The sequence below is a fragment of the Polypterus senegalus genome, chromosome 6 (genome assembly GCF_016835505.1).
Source record: "Polypterus senegalus isolate Bchr_013 chromosome 6, ASM1683550v1, whole genome shotgun sequence".
Classification (NCBI taxonomy): Eukaryota; Metazoa; Chordata; class Cladistia; order Polypteriformes; family Polypteridae; genus Polypterus; species Polypterus senegalus.
Window position 1 is genome coordinate 119,452,104 of NC_053159.1, and position 23,246 is coordinate 119,475,349.

General features: G+C 39.0%; 1 protein-coding gene across 2 annotated transcripts in view; it reads left to right on the forward strand.

Annotated features, from left to right (window-relative positions):
* The window catches only part of phkg1b (phosphorylase kinase, gamma 1b (muscle)), a 28,437-nt gene that overhangs the window by 2,974 nt on the left and 2,217 nt on the right, over positions 1-23,246 (forward strand). The window contains exons 2-9 of one of the 2 annotated variants that reach the window (XM_039756976.1): positions 6,526-6,660; positions 7,352-7,527; positions 7,627-7,681; positions 15,576-15,641; positions 16,462-16,625; positions 17,858-17,948; positions 18,824-18,977; positions 21,854-21,979. In XM_039756976.1, the coding sequence (XP_039612910.1) occupies positions 6,578-6,660; positions 7,352-7,527; positions 7,627-7,681; positions 15,576-15,641; positions 16,462-16,625; positions 17,858-17,948; positions 18,824-18,977; positions 21,854-21,979 (915 nt within the window). In that variant the 5' untranslated portion in view covers positions 6,526-6,577. The remainder of the gene's footprint in view (positions 1-6,525; positions 6,661-7,351; positions 7,528-7,626; positions 7,682-15,575; positions 15,642-16,461; positions 16,626-17,857; positions 17,949-18,823; positions 18,978-21,853; positions 21,980-23,246) is intronic. The other variant, XM_039756977.1, reaches the window with a different exon arrangement.

The following is a 23,246-nucleotide window of genomic DNA, read 5'->3' on the forward strand; positions in this document are numbered from 1 at the left end:
TTTATTGAATTATGATCTTTTCATATAATTTTTCCTAAATTTTTCTTCCTGCTCGGGTTCTACCTCAAAGTGACAGAAATCTATTTATACAAGGGCCTGGGAGAGGAGATATACACAGAATCTGTGTCACAATCATTAACGAGAAATCAAAGCCTATCTTTTGTTTTGGCAAAAAACAAATCCAAAGTCAAAAGTCGGAAAGGAGAAGTCTTTTAACCAGAAACACTATAAAGAACATGTCGTCAAAAATTTGTATGCTTTCTTATGCAATATCAGAGTGTACGAAAGTGCTCTGCTGACCTATATACCATCACATATTAGGCATAATGTGTCACACAGCCCTGAGGAATTCTGGGAAACATTCTCAAAGCAACAAATCACAATTGTCTGAACATGGCGGCATCCAAGATCAACGCAGAAAAAATAAGCAACATTTCAATGAAGTGAGATGAAATAAAATATCAAAAAATGGTGGAAAATCTATAAATGAGTGCAAACCCTGACCAAAATAGAAATGAATAAAAAAAACTAGCAAAAAGTATAAATTGTGACAGATTGGGGTTTTGAATATAAGGATTCTGTTTCTTATTACTGGTTTTTGGTTTTGACATATCTGCAAGATTTGTATTTTTTTTTTTTTCCATCGCTAATTTGTTTAATAGAGCCTGCTGCTATTTGTTTAGAGGTTTCCTTCGTAATAACCCAGAAGTGCACAGCCTGTGACGTCATTGAGGTGACGGGATAAAGGGTCATCTTTTAAGTCATGTCTCTATTTGAAATTGTGAATAACAACCTTTAATTCACACAGTGTATTTTGATCATTTTTCTCTGTACTGTGGTAACAAATTTTAGCTTTCCTTTCGACTTTGATGTTTTAATATCTATCCAATGGGTTTGGTGCTCATATTTGTTCTCTTCCCGGTTATGATCTTTGCTTGCCTCCTTCCAACATCTCTTCTCCTGTTCTGGTGCTATATTTTCCATCTAAGCACAACAGAGAGCTTGCCACTGCATAACATGCCACCTTCACAGTTACAGTTTAGAAGTCAGAGGTCCACCTGCTAGCTGAACTGTGGGAGTCCCCTTTAGCTTTACTGGGTAAGCAGGGTGCTTTCTTAATGAGTGGCCCCAATTCCACAGCCAGCCTACCTGCGTAAAGGACTTAAAATGAAGTGATATCTCGCTGGTGTCAATAAGCATGCTGGAGGTACAACACAGAGGAGCAATCTCACAAGCAATCATGTCCCGTTCTCCAACATTTACTTACAGGGCAAAGTCAATAAAAATAAAAATAAGGCACTGTTGAAAACATCAACCTTATCTAACCTTACCAAGGGCAGCATAGCCGCATGATGCCAACTTTGGACTTTAAACCAGCCAGTCAAGAATTTGTTTCCACTCCTTTCTCACAATATGATTTACCTGTGTTCAGATTATCCAGAATATTTATAAAGGGAGTATAATCTTTGTAATGTAAAGCACTTTGAGCGTGGAAGTAAAAAAAGTAAAATGTCCCTAGTGTGTGCTTGGTGTGTGGGTGTGTGTGTGCGCCCTGCCTGGGGTTTGTTCCCTGCCTTGCGCCCTGTGTTGGCTGGGATTGGCTCCAGCAGACCCCTGTGACCCTGTAGTTAGGATATAGCGGGTTGGATAATGGATGGATGGATGGATGTTTCTAGAAAGATCATTTTACCACATACAGTAGGTGCAAGTTTTGATATTGAGGCAAAACCTGCAAAGGGACCATAAAACTGAACAACTGTTAAACGCCATGTCCTGTCATAGAAAGTATGGGTGAATTTCTAGGCAAATGTTCAGAACACAAATTGAGAATCAGTTAGTTCTGGGTGCTGATAAGGTCTGTGGGACTGGCCCACCATCCTTCTGAACTGAAACGTCTCTTACAGTTTGTTAATCTACAGTATCTGCAGGCTAACCATTATGCTAAAAAAAACATAAGTCAATACATTATCTCATTGTTAAATGTTTGCCTTATATTATTTGAGTAATTTCAAGAATTTTTCTACTGGAATGCCTTGCAAATCACTTTTTAAAATTTAATAGGAAACTAGCAATTTTTTAGCAATCTTTACAAACTAAAATTCTTAAAATATATTTTCAGCCATTCACAATACTTATATAATATATATCTTATATTCACAATACAATGACGATGCTGTGATCTTTGTGGAGTCAATGTAAGCTCTGATCGGGGCGCTCGAGAGATTAAGTAAGGATTCTGAGTGTCTGGGCTTGCGAGTGTCCTGATAACAACTAAGATCCAGGCCTTTAATGACCTCTTGGGCAAAGCCATCAGCAGTGTGTCTGTCTGCGAAGAGAGTGTCGACCTTGACGAGAGGTTTACTTACCTCGTCAGTGAAATTCATGTCTCTGGTGACTCTTCCTATGAAGTCAGTAGACGGATTGGGAGAGCATGGAGGGTCATGAGGTTGTTGGAAAGGGATGTGTGGCGCTTCCGATTTCTATACAAAAGAACGAAGGTCCAAGTCTTTAGAGTCCTGCTGCTTCCTGTCTTGCTATATGGTTGTGAGACATGGACGCTATCCAGTGACCTGAGACAAAGACTGGACTCCTTTGGTACTGTGTCTCTCTTTGAAAATCCTTGGGTACCGTTGGTTTGATTTTGTGTCGAATGAGCGGTTGCTCATGGAGTCCCAAATGTGGCGCATTACCTGCATTGTGAGGGAGCGTTACGGCCATGTGGCGCGTTTCCCCGAGGGTGATCCAGCTCGTAAGATCCTCATTGTTGGGGACCCAAGTGACTGGACCAGGCCAAAGGGTCGCCCACATAACACCTGGCTGCGGCAGATAGAGGGTCATTTCCGGAGGGTAGGACTGGACCGCGTGTCTGCCTGGGGGGTTGCCAACCGGGATCCCGAGCTGTTTCAACGTGTAGTGAGTGCGGCAACACACTGTACCAGTGCATGCTCCCCAACTTGACTTGACAATACTTAAGCAGTATCTCAACCAGATTTGAATCTGAAACACACAGTCCATCCATGGAATGACTCCAAGCAGGTCACATAGTTCTCAAGTATTAAGACTGTCATAGTACGTACTGTACTGAATTAGGAGTTGTGAAGAAATTTAGAAGGTTACCATAAAGTGAAATACAATGAACTGTTTAAGCTGATGGAGTACATCCAAATACAAGAGTAAGTTGTAAAGCAAATGCAATAAAAAAAAACATTCTGCAGTAACTGCAATGGATAGAAGCTGACACAGTGCAACATGTTCGCAATGTCTAATGGGTTGTTTGAACAAGCACAGTACATTGGTCAAGGTCAAATGAACATGGATGCTCCACTGCAGGATTACACAACTGTTGAACGGCATGCCATACAGAGATTTCTCTGAGCAGAGTGAGTGAAACCAGCTGAAATTCACAGAAGAATGTTGGCACAGAATGGAAGTGAAAACAGCATGACTCAACGAAATGTAGAAAGATATAAAGCAAGAAGAACAAGTGCAACCGACAAAGCTCGATGTGGTCAAACATCATGCACACAACCCTGCATCGATATGGAGAATGCCTTCATCAGAGAAGACAGACAGATTACATTGTCTGCTGTTGCTGCACATTTAGATATCAGCTAGTGCATAATGACTTGAGGTACCGTAAAGTTTCCACAAGATGGGTACCAAAAGACTTTACTGATCTGCATAAGGCAGCATTTTTCAGTAAATGTCAGCAGGTTTCACTTGCTCTCCCCAAAGAAATCTCACTAGGGCACGTTGTTCAACAATAATGCAATCTCGCAGTGCAGCATCTACGTTCGTTTGACCTTGACTTTAATTAAATCAGCGAAAGGCAACCTTTTTCAAGTTGCAGCACACTAAGTCCAAAAATTTTCTTTTGCGGCGCACCAGAGGGACTGTCCATAAATAAAGTCGTGACGACACAATCTATGGACAATCGCCAATAAAAACAGTTAATTTTACAAGTTTAAAAGACATTTCATTAATAAAGGAATCAAAGGATAAATCTTACATTTAATTAATGTGAATGTTGAGATTGTTTTTCAGCACATATGAGATTGATGCAAGGATCAATTTTCGAAAGACAGACGCGCATTTCCTTGTCGAATCATTTGAAGTCTCTCGCGTTTCTTAGACTTCATTTCCGTAAGTGTTGAAAAACCTTGCTCACAGAGATAACAGCTTCCAAATGGTAACAGTGATTCGATAGCATTGTTACTGAGTTTGAAGAGTTCGTATTTTCTCATTCTATATTTGCTCCACCTCCTTCTATCCGTACAGTGAGCGAGATCTTCTAACAATGAGACTTAAGTCTCACGAGATGTGTTTTTGACACCGCTGGTGTTGATACTATGATGAATGGTGAATAGCGAAAATTTAACTTGCATTCAAAATAAATACATTCATTTATTCAACAATCTGATTAACCGTTATCTGTTTTTCCATTCATTCCATTCATTTTTTTAAACATTATATTTTTAATCAACCAAAAGTTCAAAAACACTACCAATCTATAATAATAAAAGACAAAGCCCTCACTGACTGACTGACTGACTCACTCATCACTAATTCTCCAACTTCCCGTGTAGGTGGAAGGCTGAAATTTGGCAGGCTCATTCCTTACAGCTTACTTACAAAAGTTAGGCAGGTTTCATTTCGAAATTCTACGCGTAACGGTCATAACTGGAACCTACTTTCATCCATGTATACGGCCATAGCCAGCAGCTCGGTCGCCGTGTGAGGCGGAGTTGCGTCCCGTATCATCACGCCTCCCACGTAATTAAGTGCCTGCCCATATAAGGTAAATATTCACGGGTGAAGGACTGTGCTTAGCATATTCATAAGTGCAGCTACTGCGGAAACCCTCTGACGCTTAAACAAGCCTTTGTACACATATACTGTATAGGAAAGCAAGGTGTAAAGCTTAAGTTTAAATTACGTTCATAGACACGCTGCCACTAAATATTCGCAGGCAAATCCACAACTTAATACCGGGAATGCCTGTTAAACATCTTAGATTCACAAGTACCGATTTGGGTAGTGATCACTTCGATGAATGAAACCTGTTCAAAAAATGCATTACATAATTGAGAACATATTCATAAGTGCAGCTACTGCGGAAACAAAGCACGGTGTAAACCTAAAGTTTAAATTAGGTTCATAGACAGGCTGCCGCTGGCGTTTGTCATGCCTACGACGAATACGATATTCGCGAGATACAAGTTTAATGAGAGGACGCAGGGTATAAAAGAGACTTTTCAGCAATTTGTAGCGTAGTTAAAATTGCGGGTGAAGGACTGTGCTTATGCAAACGAAGATGAGATGGTCAGGGATAGCACAGTGTTTGGCACAAACTCAGCAAAAGTGCGAGAGAAACTTTTAAGTGCCGGGTCTGAGCTAACATTAAATAAAGCCATGGACATCGCGAGATCGCACGAGATAGCAGAAGCACAGCTGAGAAGCTTTGATGCATGTACTCCGAGCGGCTCACATGAACGGACTTTGCAGGACTGGGAAAAGTTCATAGACACGCTACCGCTAAATATTCGCAAACAAATCCACAACTTAATACCAGTAATGCCTGTTAAACATCTTAGATTCACGAGTACCGATTTGGGTAGTGAACACTTTGATGAATAAAACCTGTTATCTTTACAACGGTTGAGAAACACAGAATGTAACTTGAACACAACTCATCCTCCAAATACGAACCTGATTGAAATAAATAATGATAATCAAATCCTTGATGACAGCAACACTCATAACAGTCACAAAACAATTACATTGACAATCATGTTACGTTGTTTTTAAATGTTTCCTTTTCTTTTTCATAACTTCTTTAACACACTACTGCTCCGCTGCAAAGCGCGGGTATTTTGCTAGTTTGAAATATTTTACAAAAGTTTTCGCGGCGCACGCACCGGTTGCCCGACAATGAACTAGATGAACGGCAGAGCACTGCACTGTGCATGGTCAAACTGCCCATAAGCAATCACAAACATGTATTGCATCAGTTTGAATCTATTCTGGTTAGCACATAGTTTTCATACTGTCATTCAGTTTTGATTTACCCTCATATTTAAATCTATAACATAGTAATCTAAAACCTGCCTAGCCCAATTCAGGTTTGCAGAGGGAAATACAGATTTGAGGCAGGAGGCAATCCTGGACAGAACTCCAGTCACTCAGAGGGCCCACCTATGCTCACACTTTCACAGGGTTTAACTTAGAGTCACCAGCTAACCTGCACATTCTTGGGGACATGTAAGGAATATTGGAGGACCCAGGAGAAAACCCACACAGAATACAGGAACACATTTTCACTATTTTATAGCCCATCAAGGTTTCATAGAAATAAATTTCTAAATCAGAACGTCTTCCAACAGCTTCTTCATTAAGTAAACCAAATACCACATTTGATCATTTTGGCTTTTTGATGTCACTAAGAAAGGTCTGTCTGCTTCAATTATAATCCATATGCACAATAATGTGCTGTATTTGCTAACATCTAACTGTCTCACTGGTTAGGTTTGTGACATTAAAATCTAAAAAATTTGGGGACTCCTGCAGCTTTTGCAGAATGACTCGAGAGGAAGAGATTCCAGATTGGGTAGGAGCCAAGGAGTTCTACGACAAGTATGTCCCAAAGGAAATCCTCGGCAGGTGAGGGCGACTTCCTTGTTTTCATTTTCATTTATCTGACAGCAGGCAGTGGGTTCAGGTTTTGTGTCTTAATGTTCCTCTAATGACAATTTACTCAGCATGAGTCTTCTTGGTCACTAGACTAAACCAATCTAGCGGCTGACCTGACAAACGTTAAAAGCTACTTCTGTGCAATCCTCAAATAATGTAACTCAACAGGTCAGCAGTTATTTAATGAAAACCCACTCATCACAACAGCAAGTCGGGTGTACATGTCTATCACATTTTGGATGATTAGAAACATCTAAACTGTTAAGGTCAACCTATTTGTCAAAATAGCACTGTTTTTTTCCTTACCTTTTTGTGTGTCTTCATTTCAATTCAACAATGGCCCAGAAATACCATGGTATGGACATGCTGTAGAGAAGAGTAAAGCAAATGACAAAATTAGCTGGGTCTACTGCAGGCCACTTAAGAAAGTGTGCAATGTTAAATTTGTTCAGACTCTTACTCTTTATGTAATAAATACATAAAGACACATAACCAGTACATCTATGGCAAGGAACAAAAATCACTTATAGCCATTACTGTGTCTAACTCACCTATGCAACACCCACCTTCTAGGTTAATCCACCTTTGTATGAAAGTTGTACGGTTTACACAATGCTCAACTTGAGAGAGATATAATGATAAATACATTTTTTCATTTCAGAGGAGTAAGTAGTGTTGTGCGCCGATGCATAAGCAAGCAAACGGGCCATGAGTACGCTGTAAAGATCATAGATATCACATCAGACAAGCTGACCCAGCAAGAGATTCAGGAACTCCAAGAGTCAACAGCTAAGGAAATAGACATCTTGAAGAAGGTGCGTGGAGAGCAAAACATCAGTAAGTGAATAATGCCTCTGCACTCTGCTCGTGGGTGTACATTAATAGAAATGACAGTAAAAATGCATCTTATTGTTCCTTGTTTTTGTTGCTTTCTAGTTCAGCTTATTGATTACTTTGAATCAAAGGCTTTCTTCTTCCTGGTATTTGACTTGTAAGTACTTTGCTTGTTTTTCTTATTTAACAACTGCTTTCAAACATATTATTCAAATATATGGATTCAAAAAGTATTCATATCCCTTCAGATCTTCACATTTTGCTATGTTGCCTGTAGCCTTGTGCTAAAATCATTTTAATTCATTTTTCAGTCATCACTCAATACCTATGAATGACAAAGTATAAACAAAATTTTACACATTTTTCCAAATGTATTAAAAATAAAGAAACTGAAATCTCTCAGCAACATATCATTTGCAGTTGCACTTGAAATCTGGCTCAGGTGCATCCCATTTTATTGAATATCGTTGAGATATTTCTCCACCTTGTTTGGACATGATGGAAGAAAGTCGCACACATGTTTCTAGAAGGTCCCACAGCTGACAATGTGCATCAGAGTAAAAACCAAGCCATGATGTTGAAAGGAATTGCCTGCAAAGAGTTGAAATGCAGGATTGTGTCAAGGTACATTTGGGGAAGGCTGCAAAAATATTCCAGCAGCATTAAATGTTTCCGAGAGCACAACTGCCTTAAAAATTCTAAAACTGGAAGAGGTCAGAAACAACAATTTTTCCTAGAGTTGGTCACCTGGCTAAAACTAAGTATTTGTGGGAGAGGGGCCATGGTAAGAGAGAGATGACCAAGGTAGTTACTCTGGCTGAGCTTCAGGGAACCCGTGTGGAGATAGGAGAAACTTCCAGAAGGATGACCATCACTGCAACACTCTACTGATCTGGTCTTTATAATTACTGTAAGTGGCTAGACACATGGAAACCTACTGGGAGTTGGCAAAACTACACATAAATGACTCTCAGAATGTGAGAAACAAGATTCTGTGGTCTGAAGAAACCAAGGTAAACATCATGTCTGGAAGAACCCAAGCACCATTCATCACCTGTGCAATACCATTACAACTGTAAATCCCTGTGGTGGCAGTGGTGTGGTTATTTTCCAGTGTCAAGAAGTAGGAGACTAGTCAGTGTTAAGGGAAGGCTGAACCAAGCAAAGTGCAAACATATCCTTAATGAAAACCTGCTCCAGAGTGCTCTGGACCTCAGACTGAGCCAAAGCTTTACCTTCCAACGGGACAATGACATTAACCACAAAACACAGCCACCAGATTGGCTTTGGAACAACTATTGGAATGTTCTTGACTTACCAAAGCAGAACCCAGGCTTAAACCTAGTTGAACATCTCTGGACAGACCTGAAAATAACAGTCCACCAATGGTCTCTATCCAAATTGACAGAGCTTGACAGGATCTGTGTGAAGCTTGTCTCATCAAACCCAAGACGACTCCAAGCTGTAACTGCTGACAAAGGTGCTTTAACATGGCTTGGAGAAAAGAGTGTGACTGAACACTTCTGTCAGTGTAATATTTCAGTTTTTTTACTCTTAATGAATTGGCAAAAATGTTCTAAAATCCTGTTTATGCCCTGTCATTCTTGGGTATTGAATGTTGCTTGATCTGGTGTAAAACAATGAATATAAATGATTTTGGCACAAGGCTACAACAGAGCAAAATGTGAAACAAATGAAGGGCTCTGAATACTTAGTGAATGCACTGTACACCTTGCGTCCCTAAGACGTGTTCAGTCAGTAATTCTTACATCTCACACTCCCCAATATTCTTCGGTTTGTTTTCATGCCATACACTTTACAGCCAAAAATGTTGTAATGGATAAAGCTGCACGGCAAATAACTAAACAGGAATTTGTGTAACCCCAATATTAAAGTTTACACTGCAGTCTAAGTTAAAACACATCATACAGCAGAAGGGCTACAGCAAGCACAAAAAGGCACAGTTTAGTTTCTGTCTTTTATAAGGCAGTGACATGGCCATTATTTAAGAAATATGAAATGTATGGGAAAGATCTGACCTTACCGCCATTCTGACTCCGTGAGAGGACGGGCACCCTCAACGCCTTTGATGTGCTCTGTTTCAGGATACACGTTTCAGAAGGCTCAATATCTGTAAATATATTTCTTACAGTTTAGATTTTCCTGAGTTGTGTATTTGTTTCCAGAAATATCATTGACATAGAACACATTGCAAAGGAAACACCTACAGACAATACAAGTTCATTCTCTAACACCCATCTGTCAAGTGATGTAGAGACACAAAATTGTTAACAGTAGAAAATTCAGCACAAAATACAATTATCTTGTTCAGTGACCTATGTTTGAAGTTTGTGACAGTTAGGATGAAACAAAGATTATACTATGATAGGCACACATTGGTCAATTTAACCAAATAAAAATGGAGGTTACTCCAAGCCATAGAAAACATGTAAGCAAACCAACTTTGAGGAATCTCTGTAATGTGTTGCGTTGCTGTCTCAGCACAGTTTCTTTTCAGAGATACCTTCTTTGTGTTGTCCTTCAGTACTTCCATCTTGTGCGTCTTTCATGGCCAGGTCTTATTACAGCAGAATGATATTTAGACACTGGGAATGAAAGATGAAAATGTCACACAGGATAATGGAAATGAGGAGTAGGAATCATCTTTCCCCAGTGCCAGTAGCAGGTGTCATATACAGGTTTGCTGTAATGTGCTGGTGACCTTACATAACTACAGAATCACATGGTGCAGGTCTCCCGGGCCACTCCAGCTCTTGCCATACAGAAATAGCGACACTGGTTGGTGTTGTCCAGCCAGCTGAGAGGGAACAGATCAGATTTCCAAAGTTCTGGAGAAAGCCTGTTAGCACAATCCTAAATCTATATTTACATGTGGTGTCCGCCTTGTCATTCAAGTATGGAGCAGTTTCCAGTATAACAGCCTGTTATTGCATTTCAGAAAGGAGAAGTGAATTTTCCAGGAACTTCCAGGTCTTCTGTTTGAATATAAACACAAAGGCATCCAGTAACTCTGCCAACACAGGTGGCCACAGTCACAACAAACATTGAATTAAATATACATATGTTGTATATTTTACAACAAATGTCACCTTAGTTAGGGATGTCACCTTAATGTGTTTTCCTATATTTCCAAGAATATTATAATCCATTCTAATTCATTCTTGCAACAGACCACAAAGTAATCATGTAGCATGTTCATTTATTAGGATACAGGCTGTTAAGGCTCTCAGATTATAAGTAAACATATTTCTAATTTGAGCACAGCACGACACTGGCACTGCTGTCTCCCAGTTTCAAAGCCTTAGCTTCAAATCATGGCCTGCATGGTCATTGTCTGCATGGAGTTTGCGCGTTCTCTCCATGTATTCCACTTTTCTTCTCACACTCCAAAAGACCTGAGTGTTAGGTGTACTTATGGGTTTAAACTGGACATATCAGTTAGCATGGGTATGAATACAAGTGCATCCAGCAAAAGCACTAGTGCCCAGCCTAGGATAAGTCACTCCTTTTTGTTCAGTGCTTTTGTTCAGCAACACTTAATCAGACTATAGGGAGGGGGGGTGGGGGTGTAGGTGAATTTATGAGATGTGCTGTATTTCACCATATTGTGTACCCCAGGTCCCATAAATCATTTTGTTTAATGACACGTGCAAGGTTTCCTTTGAGGTTAATCAGAATGTGATAACTTTATGGGCTAAAGAAGCTAAATATTCACTAATTCTGACCCCTTTCTTTTTTGCCCCTTTATTTATTAATAAAATTGATTTTTTAAATTAATTTTCTCCTTCTTCGTTTGAGTTTTATATAATATGAAATGGTGGTTATGTGCAGGAAGGGAGTTAGGTCCATTTAATCAAAACGACTATTTAGTCTATTTATCTACTGGTAGTAATGTACTGTACTGACAAGCCAAATTATGTTGGAGGAGACTGGCGTAAACTCAGAAGGGCATTTCTATTGTGTTTATTTCTTTCTTTATATTTTTGACCTTCCTTTTTGTGTGAAAATACACATATAAGAAAGATTACACTTTAAAGCTATTCTCCTCATGTCCTGTTTACAGATACAAACTGACTCTATACTTTTACAATATGAACGTATGTTTAGGGCGGCACAGTGGCGCAGTGGATAGCGCTGCTGCCTCGCAGTTAGGAGACCGGGGTTCGCTCCCTGGGTCCTCCCTGTGTGGAGTTTGCATGTTCTCCCCGTTTCCTCCCACAGTCCAAAGACATGCAGGTTAGGTGCATTGGCGATTCTAAATTGTCCTTGGTGTGGGTGGGTATGTGCGTGACCTGCCTTGCGCCCTGTGTTGGCTGGGATTGGCTCCAGCAGACCCCTATGACTCAGTAGTTAGGATATAGTGGGTTGGATAATGGACGTTTACTTTAAAGAGGGCACCTGTATGATACTCTGAACCAAAGCACAAGGTCAGATGAAACTGGAGCATATACATACTGATGTTTTGTTCATTTTAATTGCTATATACATATGAAGAAGTATTAGAGCTAGGAACATGAAATATCAAATAAATCCATCCATCCATTATCCATCCTGCTATATCCTAATTTCAGGGTCACCGGGGTCTGCTGGAGCCAATCCCAGCCAACACAGGGCACAAGGCAGGAAACAAACCCCGGGCAGGGCACCAGCCCACCACAAATATCAAATAAAGAAAATCCTAAATTCTCCATTCATTCATGATGCAAAACAGTTCAGTCTCAGACTGAGCAGTGCAGTGACTTATCCACAATGGCATATGAAAAACTTCAAATCTCTCCATCTGCTTTATTCTAACTGCCTCAGATTACAACCTGACGTCTAGACTTAACTCTGGTACAGGGTGTCCATATATTGGTTTCCAGCCATTTGTGGAACTGATTCCATAACTGTATGAAATGCTGAAGCCACCAGTCTCCGGCACTCTTGCAATGGTCTCAGTAACCCTGCACCTCTTATAGCCAGTTCTACTTTAAAGGGCCAGAGGCTCATATTAACTCTTCGGCTGACTGTTAATGTCACTTGTTAGTAGGGCAGTATTTCTTCTTCAAGTCCCCTGCTGGGTGTTTTTTGGGGAACATTATTGTACACAATTCCAAACTTATTAAGTTGTACAATTTTAACTTACATGCTGTATATTGAGATGGTGTGAGGAAATGTCAGGGGTCACTTACCTTAGAATATACGATGCATCAAAACAGGCGTGTTTACTTCTATTAAGCACACACAGATGAGGGATAAAAAAGACAAGAGCTCAAATTAGAAAAGATCAGCAAAACCTGCTTCTCCACTGGTCTTTTCTTAACAGCTCTGAACTATGATCAGTCAGGTGAGATGGCTAACCCACTTACCCACCTCTCAAATACTCTTTTTCATCTCATCTCTTATTGCCTTAACTTCCTCTTGCCAGCAAGCAATCTCCCAATTCTTCTCTCCACCCTAAACTTCAATTGCCTTAGCAATAGGTGATCTGTAAATGTCATCCTAAGGTTACTTTCAGGTCAGGCCATGGAAATATTTTTGGGGTCAGGAGTGGCCCTCTGTTGGGGCTGAAACTGTAGGTTAGAACTGTATCTCTAGCAGTGTCCATTGTCCCTGTACCCACAAGCTTTGATTAATACTTAATGGGCCAGGTTTCCAGGACAGTTCCTCTGCTAAGCCTCAACCATCTCACTTGGCCTGGAGTAAAAATTCTGGTCTTTAGCTATACATTGTGTCAGGCACAGCTAGCTAAGCTGGGATGTGTGCATCAGGAGCAGTGACGTTTTTTGGGAAGACAATTCTGGTGTAGCATTGTGTCTGCAGACTATAAGGAGCGGGGAGCAATCTTGAGATGCCAAGCATAAAAGGATTGTTCAACGTGTGTAAGTATGTGTGAGAAGGAACAAGAGCGATAGAAAGAGGGAGACCGAGAGAGAACAAGTGGGAGCAATATTTACAATTCCATTGGATAAATGGGTACATGGATGCTGGCAAATCTTGGGAACCATAGTGGATTGGATCCACTCACAGAGTCAAGAAAAATGGTGCAGTTGTGTTGCCTCTGTGAGATGAAGTCAGTGGCATGAATATACAGGTTGTTACAAACTGGCCACTCTAGAAAATCTCAAAAACAGTGCAGACTTAAAAAACAAAGACGCAAAAATGTGGCAGATTTCAAAAAATTAAAAAATTTGCAAAAAGAGGAAGAGGGAAACCATAAAGGCTCAGACCCATATAAACAAAGCAAAGTATTTTTAATATCTACAGATTTATTAAGGTTGCAAATAAAGCAAGGACAGACATAAACAAAAAAAGGGAAAGAAAAAGGCAAACATGAAAGTGAACCAAACCAATCTTAAAGCCAAAGCACAGTACGTTACAACAAGGCTAGAAGTTCAAAATATTCAGAAATCTAAAATTACAAATGTGAAAGATATTAAGCCAAAGAACAGGTGAAAATCCCAATGTCAAAGAAGCCATAAGAAGAGTAGCTACTTCTCCTTAAATATGGCCAGAGACAATTCCTAAGCTACAACATTAGGTGGCTCCACCACCTTCTGCTTCACATATTGAAGACAGGGCAAAAAACACACAAAACTATTACATGTATTAAAATAATTCAGAAATGTACAATAATGAATAAATAACACACTATTCAAAAAATAAAATATAGACAACAAAATGGTTATATAGAAAGAAAACACACTTGCGCCAAAGATGAGACCCCGGATGAAGCATAAAACAGGTAATGAACAAGACAGAAAAAAGATTACTGGAACTACATTGAAGAAGCTAAGGAAGATCATGTCAGTCGGCAACATCAGGGATGATAAAATGTCCACCAAATGCTGCCATAAAACCACAAAAATGAAGATATATGAACTTATTTTTTTCATACAGTACAACTACCAAAGAACAGTATCTATCTAAAATATATTTCAACACTTCAAACACTTAACATTGAAAGCAGACATGTAAGAGATTATTCATTCAGTAAATGGCACATTGTTCACCTAATACATAACAGTGAACACTCAACACAACCACAATTTTTAACCAACAGTGAACACTCAACACAACCACAATTTTTAACCAAGAATGTAGAATATAATTCTTCAGGTTAGTGTGGTCCCAAACTGTTTCATTTCCAGTCTTTGATCAATAGTTCAAAAGTTAAGTCATATTGTACTTAAATAATCAATGTGATTAATGATAATACTGATGATAGATGTTCCAGTGCAGTAAGATGTACAAATTACTGCAGCCTTTAAATTGTGTCATGGAAAATTCAAACAAAAGTTGCGTGAAATGGCTCTCTCTTTTAAGCTCAAGGGTGGAATTTAAAAAGTTCAGACTGCTTCATAAGTGCAAAGTTATGCCAAAACTCTGCGGGGTCTAAAGGCATGACAAAGCAACAATGAAACACGCTAGTGATGCCAGTAACTAAACAAATTCCATTCCACAAAAGCTGTAAAAAATATTCTGTTGACGAAGTCTGCTTAGCTAATAAACATATTAACAATCAATATGCTGAAATAAACTTCCTGCTCATTTAAATTTTTGCAAAACAGTGCCATCGGGGAAGGGGGTTGGTGTATAGATGCCACTAATTAGGAGGGACTGACAGCAGTAGAAATGTGGCTTCAGGTGCCAGTAAGGTTAAAACAATAGGGAATACTAATTTAGCAAAACAGCCAAAAAGAATATTGACTGTTTAATGGACAATATTGGCCTTAAAACTGAATGTTAAAGCAGCTGCAGAAGAGTGTGTGTTGTGTTTTAAAATATATGTGTAAACGTAAAGCCTGGAAATGTGAATACTAAATTTGGACTTTTGATACCCTCAGATCCAGGGAGTAGTGATACAGTATTTACAGTATTGCTCTCTATATAACATGTATCATGTAAAGTTTAACAGATTAATCTCCTGCATAGAGGTGGCTATTGGTAAACTCTACCATCACCTGTATTTGGTAAACAGATTGCAATGAATACATGAATGCCACCTTTTTCTAAAACATTATGTAATTTGATTTCCATTTAAATTACAGGATGAAGAGGGGCGAGCTCTTTGATTATCTTACAGAACAAGTTACCTTAAGTGAGAAAGAAACAAGGTTAGTAAATAACTCATTTTTATAGAAAGGAAAGTATGCCATAGAACAACTGCATCAAGAAACACACAACTTAGGTGACAGCCTTGGTTTAACTTTTTGCTTACATGTCTTGCAAACAGTACAAACCAGAAACCTCTGAAAATGGGGTTCCATGCTGGGACAGAATACCTTATGTCCAGTATCCTCATGTGCACATGATCAAACAAGAAAAGAAAACCTTGAATACTTTCAAATGTGGCCAGATATGCCAAAGGAAAATCACAGCCTACCACTGGTGCCACTGGTATTATTTTACATCGACACCATTAAACCTTTCAGAAAGCATTTCATCCAACTGCTTTTCCTAAACTTGAGCAGTTTACAAGTTTGTTTTTTTTTTTTTTTGTAGTTGTTTCGTCACGACCAAAACTTTTTTGCAGATTAAATGTTTGACTCTTTTATCAGGAGTTTTTATTAAAGTATCAACAGGTATCAATACAGATAAGTCTACCTTAGCTGTGCAGCATTTGCCATTTATTTTTCTCAAGGGCTGTTCTTCTTCTACCTTGCTAACAATGCCTGCTATCAGCTGAGCTTATATATCTGCAAAATGCATAAAATCTATAGGAAATCTTCAAATTTCTGACTCATGCTATATACTGTATGTATTGATCCCCATGTACAAATCCATTCTAGTCAAAGTTCGCAGGTTAACTTTTATAGAAAAAGTACACTTGAAATCAGAGGCTGAGCTAAAAATAATATGCTGTAACATAAACTCAAGTGCAAGGTTCACCACTAGATTCCCCATAACATGCAACTCTAATTTTCTACTTAATAGGAAGATAATGCGTGCTCTCCTGGAAGTGGTTCAGTTCCTGCATTCCCAGAATATCGTCCACAGGGACCTGAAGCCAGAGAACATCCTACTAGATGATGACAGAAATATCAAGTTAACTGATTTTGGCTTCTCCTGTCAGATTGATCATGGTGAAATGCTGAAAGGTAAATCTTCACCTGCAGACTTCAGACCATAATCTCTGTTAATGAACTACTCATCCTTTGACATTTTACTCTTTGTGGTGGCGTATGGAACCCATCTAAGCAATACATTAGATGTAAATGAGCAAGCACACATTACATTGGTAATTATTTCAAACTTGAACACCTCAGATACTGCACAAAATTTATGAGCTATGCACTCTACTGTACATGGTTGGTAATCTATGCATTTTATGCTAGGGTCCACTCAGGCACAATTTGTGATGAGTCTGCATGTTCTCTTGGGATTTTCTCAGTGTACTCCATTTAGTACTCCGCACATCTCAAGGATGTGTGTGTTAGGTTGTTTGGCAACTCTGAATTGTGAGTGAATGCGAGTGTATACATGAGTGGGTTAGCATCCTATCCAACCTTTGTATTGTTAGGTGCAAGGCAGAAACTAAGTTAGGCTTGGGTGCTCCATAACCCTGACTAAACAGTAATTGATAATGGATGGACAGATGGATATCATTGGCTGTGAAAGGCATTCCCAGCATAAATCATGTTTTGCATAAGTCAAAGTTTCTCAACCACTGTGTTGCGACCCAGGTTACCACCACTACCACCACTACTCGCTTCACAAGTGAGTCGTCTAAGCTATCGACAGTGCTGCACAATGCTTCCCATTTCTAAGTGAGCTTGTTTTACCAAGGTGGATCCCCAAAAACGCTGGTTTCACCAAGAGAGCAGTATACAATTGCTGCTAGTGGGCTGCTTGTGGGTCATCAATGAACTTAGAGGCAAAACTGGTTCACAAGACCATTATGGCTGAGAAATACTGAAGTATAAGGGAAGGTGGTGCGGGCCGAGTAAATTAGCCATGTGGAGCAGTGCCGAAAATATGATTTTGTACGGTTTGAACACAAAAATAAAATTGACCCTTCCACCTGCTTTTTCCTTTTCAGAGTCCCAGCAATATCTGAAGTATAAAGTACATAATTAGAACAAAGAGTTTCCTACAATAAACAATAAGCATGAAAATGACACTATTAAGGTATTAATATATTGTAGTTACTTTCCAGACCACAAGGAGAAAAGTAAATAGTCCTTTTTTTTTTAATTATTAATGCAATAAAAATTCCCACAGAATATATAGTACTGTTAATCCAACTGTTCATCACTGAGTGGACATTTGTTTCTGAAAATTCTGGTCCAGGTTGCCACCTGTACTGTTAAATGTTTCTTGTACTTTACAGAAATATGTGGCACTCCAGGGTATCTAGCTCCTGAAATAATCCAGTGCTCCATGGATGAAAATCATCAGGGATATGGGAAAGAAATAGATCTGTGAGTACAGTTCATGATAAATGCAAGTTCAAGTTTTCCCAGAAACCTGTTTAAAAAAGAAAGTCCACAGCACACTATGAAAAATACTAGTTATAAAATAATATAAAAGAATTTGTCACCTACTAGTGTTGACAGTCTGTCAGGATAATAACCATCCAGGAACTGAGGTGTGAAGCAGTCACTGCCAGATACCTCCTCCCCATCAGTCAACTAGACAGTATAGTCAATGGGGCAATCTGTGGGCATTTCACAATTCTTTACAGTCCCTGTAGTCCGAGAACTAATCTGAAACTGCCCATATTTCCTTTTTTTCTCTCATTTTACCTACAACTGCCAAAAAGAAATTTTCCCTACTTGACCCAATGACTGCCATTCATCATCTAAAAGATAGCCAACTCCTTCTTTAGACATTTATTAGGCTTGCTAGAGCCTATAAAATAATATTCAATTGTTAACACACAGCACATTTAGTATTGTTCCTAAAATACACATTTCTCAAATAAAGACATAACTTGTACTGAAAGCAATGATTAGCAATTATCATACAGAATTTCATGTTGATTTACACATGCAAGTAAGAATGTCACTAAACATGTGACAATACCCACCCTATGAACCTATGGATATAGAATAATACAGATACAACTACTGATATACTTACAGATCTCTTTAGTTGTAGCAAGTTCAACCATGAAATATATGAAATCAAAATTAAAAAAAAATCAAAAATGAAAAGGAACACTGGCAGAAGTTTGAGGTATATTGATGTGACATAGCCAATTAAGTAAATAAAGTGTAAAATAATACAAATTGTTCAATAAAAGTTATCAATGCCTCTCAGTCATCATACTCACCTAAATATTTTGTCTCCACAGATGGAGCTCTGGGGTGATAATGTACACCTTATTAGCTGGCTCACCTCCATTCTGGCACAGAAAGCAGATGTTTATGCTCAGGATGATACTTGCTGGCAACTATGAATTTGGGTCTCCAGAATGGGATGATAGATCGGATACAGTCAAAGATTTGGTGAGTCTCCTCTGTTGTGCCAAGGTAGTTACTAATTTGGTTTGACATACTATTGATTAGTAAAACAAGTAATAAGTATATCTCCAAGGAGTGAATACTCTCTGGAAATACACAGTTTGAGAATTGCAGCTCTACTCAAACCAGTAAATCCCTTCCCCAGTGTCCACTCTGGAGATACTAAGACAATGAACGATTGCACTACATAAGTATATGTTTAGCTTGCCTGAGTTTATTTTTAAATAGTCCTTTAATTACTGAAAAAACGCTTTTTCTAGAATTTTACTTTAAAAAGGCAGGTTAGAAATGGGTCTAAAGTTGTCAAGTACAGAGGAGTCAAGATTATTTTTCTTAAGCAACTACTGCCATCTACAGACAATCTGGAAAGACCTCGGTATCCAATGACAAGTACACTATCAACTAGCACATCCCAGACTTCTTTAAAAAATCCTGTTGGGACTGTATCAGGAACATGACTGGAAGATTTTAGCAGAGAAAATATTCTACGGAGTGCAGGAAAACCTATTTCAGTGTTGGAATTTAATTTTATAAAAAGAGAATGGTGTGGTTAAGCAGAATTTATTTTTACCTACTATTTTTATAGGTGTTATATTACTTCTAATATCAATCTGAATATAATTTCAGATTACACTGCAAAAAATAAACACTTTTGCTCAATATTTGTTCATTGGCTACAATGGTGTCATTAACTTCTTTAAGAACCTTGTTTCAGTAGCAAAATATTAACTTTCTAGAAAATACCAGCATCTCCTATTTTATGTCACTTGTGAAGTACAGAGAATGCTATTGAACCAAGCTCAAATGTTTCATGTGAGGCAAAAATACGTAAAAAGAAAAATCTATTTCAATACGCGAGAGTTTCACTGGTTCGTTAAGTATGTAGGTCCAGTACTAGGTGTGCAAATGTATTCAATCCCCTTGGAAGTCATCAGAAAGATTTGCACACATATTTATCGAATCAGTGTTTTAATGTGAACTCTTATACTCTTAACAATACATTTCCAAAGTCAAAATAAACCATTTCCTATAGATATTTAACTGAAGAAAAACTGAAAAGTTAAGTGTTTGCATAAGTATTCAAGCCCTAGACATTATATTTTGTCGAGAACCCTTTTGCTGCAATAACAGCTTTAATTCATTTGGGCTAAGTTCAGTCAGGTCCATAAGTATTTGGACAGAGAAATAATTTTGGCTCTGTACAACACCACAATGGATTTGTAATAAAGTAATCATTATGTAATTAAAGTGTAGACTTTTACCTTTAATTCAAGTGACTTACCAAAAATATTGTATTAGCCGTTTAGGAACAACAGAAATTTTTGGTCCACCCAATTTTCAGGGGCTCAAAAGTATTTGGACAAACTAACATATTCATAAATATAACAATAATTTTCAATATTTGGTTGAAAATCCTTTATAGTGAATGACTGCCTGAAGTCTGGAACCCTTGGCCACCTCCATGTGCTGGGTTTCCACCCTACTGATGCTTTACCAGGCCTTTACAGCAGCTGTCTTCAGTTGCTGCTTGTTAGTATGGCTTTCTGCTATCAGTTTTGTCTTCAGCAAATTAAATGCATGTAGAATTGGGTTGAGGTCAGTTGATTGACTTGGCCTATGAAGAATATGCCACTACTGTGTGTTGAAATGCACGTTGTTTGCTTTCACAGTATGTTTTGGCTCATTGTCCATTTGTACTGTGAAGCGTTTTCCATTCAGTTTTGCAACTTTTGGCTGAATCTGAGCAGATAGTATAGCCTTAGTATACACTTCAGAATTCATCCTGCTATTTCTCCTACCAGTCATATCAAAATAGTAGTGACCACCTTCCATTGGCAGTCAGGAATGCCCATCCCATAATACTGCCTCCACCATGTCTCACAGATGATGTGGTATTTATTGGATCATGAGCCATTTCTTCTTTTCTCCATACTCTTCTCTTTCCATCATTCTGGTACATATTGATCTTAGTTTCCTTTATCCAAAGGAAACTGTTACAACTGTTTAAAAAATGTTTTCTGGCATAGTCTAATTGGTCCATCCTATGTTTGAGGTTTACATCTTGCCTGAAGAAGGGGCCAGAGTTGCCTCGAAAGCTTGATTATTGTATATCTTCTTAGTTAGCCAATAAAAGGTGTCATTTTGCTTGACTTTTCACTACATTAATATGAGCATTGTGGAACTTGACCCGGACACAGACAGATGGACATCGTTTGTTGCACCCAACACACGTTTATTTACACACTGTTTAACCAAATTCAGTGCACGTCCCAGTGCCTCCAGCGCCAATCCCCCAAAGTCCAGGCCTCACAGTCCGAATGCCTTTCTGGCCGCCTCCAGTCCTCTGTCCAGCTCCGTCCTTCTTCCACCCGACTTCCGCCTCTGAATGAAAGGAGGCAGCCCCTTATAGAGGAACCTGGATGGGCTCCAGCTGCTTCCCAGCAATCTCCCGCAGACACACCCCCGTGTGGCGGAAGTACCAGCTGCGCACCCGGAAGCCCTTCGGGTGTCCCTGCTCCTCTTCCTCCCAGCACTTCCTGGTGTGGCGGAAGTGCTGGGCTCCAGGTTTCTTCAGGCACCGGGGCGCCGCCTGGCAGTGGCCACAGGCCCCTACAGGGTTGGGCTTCCAAGCCCTCTACCCGTGGCCCCCAACACAACCAGGGCAGTCGCCCCCTCGTGGTCTGGAGGAGGTACAAGCCCTCCTCCGGTCCTCCTGGGCGTCCCGGCTGGGCTCCACCCCCAGCTGCATGCGACAGCATAGAACTTTAAAAGAGGAATGTTGTTACACAATTTTACAAATACAATACCCTACTAATATACTGTATATTGTATCACTCACATTTCTATGTGCTCTTCTGCAGATCTCCCGTATGCTGGTCATAGACCCTAAAAAGAGATGCACAGCATCTGAAGCTTTGGCCCACCCGTTTTTTCAACAGTATGTGGTGCAGGAGGTACGGCACTTCAGCCCATACAGGAAGTTTAAGGTAAAATATTCTCCAATAACTAAAAAAAGGTTAGAGACAACTGAGCTTGAGTAGAACTTAAAATTTTATAAACGAACAAAACGTGAAAATAAAATAATGTCAAGGCTTCTATTTGATTTTTCATAAATAGTAATTTAGATATTACATCTATGTATTTCAATAAATAACTATAACAAATGCATGCATCCTTACCTGTAAAACAAAAGAAAAAAACAAGATTCAATTATACACATAAATAATCAAGCAAAGGCTGGTCATTGTGGATGATAGCTTTCCAGCAGAACATTGCTCATTTTTTTTACATTGTTAATTCTGTAGTCATTTGGCTGAGAGGGATCCAGGCCTAGCTACTTGTAATTGAGCACAATATACTGTATATGAAAATGGAATTACAAGTGCTCACACAGACAATTTGGGCAATGCTGGACAGTTCTTATACAAAGGTGTGTCATTTTCAATAAATCTAAAATGTACTAGAAGAAGTGTTAATGTATGTATTGCCTATTTAATGAATCTTAATCACGGACCTTTTTAACTGTTAAACTAAAAACATGATCAGCTTCTGGCAGCTGAACTCAGAGTCCACAAAACGTTTCAATGTTGCCTTCAAGAATGACACCCTCAAGAAAAATCAGTAGTACATATATTTACTTATCTGACTCAATTCCTAAGTCACAAGAATCCTAAGCCTCTGTTTTCTTGCACACAAATTAGAATCCAACCTCGAATGGTTGGGGAGTCCATTATAGTAAATGCTCTTCCTCTCACACTTAACTCAGTGTGCTTGTCTTTGGGAATTTGGATTGAAACACCACCAATATGCCACACACATGCACAGTGAGAAGATGCAAAAACCACAGAGGCAGTGAAGGAGCCGAGAGGAATAAGATTCAGGAGTGCAATGGTCCCTGGTGTAACCAGATGGCACCAACTTTTTTCCAGCAAATTGTTTTTAGCCATCCTCTTTCATTCTCACACAGGAGTGAAAATGAAGTAATGTCACTTACTATTGGCCTTCATGACAGGAGTTTTAAGTAGTTGTGCATTAATATTTTGTTACTTTCAACAGTTCCATGTAAAACAAAATATAAATGTTATTTTGGAAACAGTTAAATACTTTAAAATAAAAAGTAGAGAAAAAAAAATGATATCTGACTTTAAAACACATAGGAGACTTGGGTATATTAACAGGGGTTAAGAGGCTTAAGCAACAGATGTCATTTGGCCTGTCGACCTTGTTGGGTCAGTTAACAGCCAAGTTGTCCCG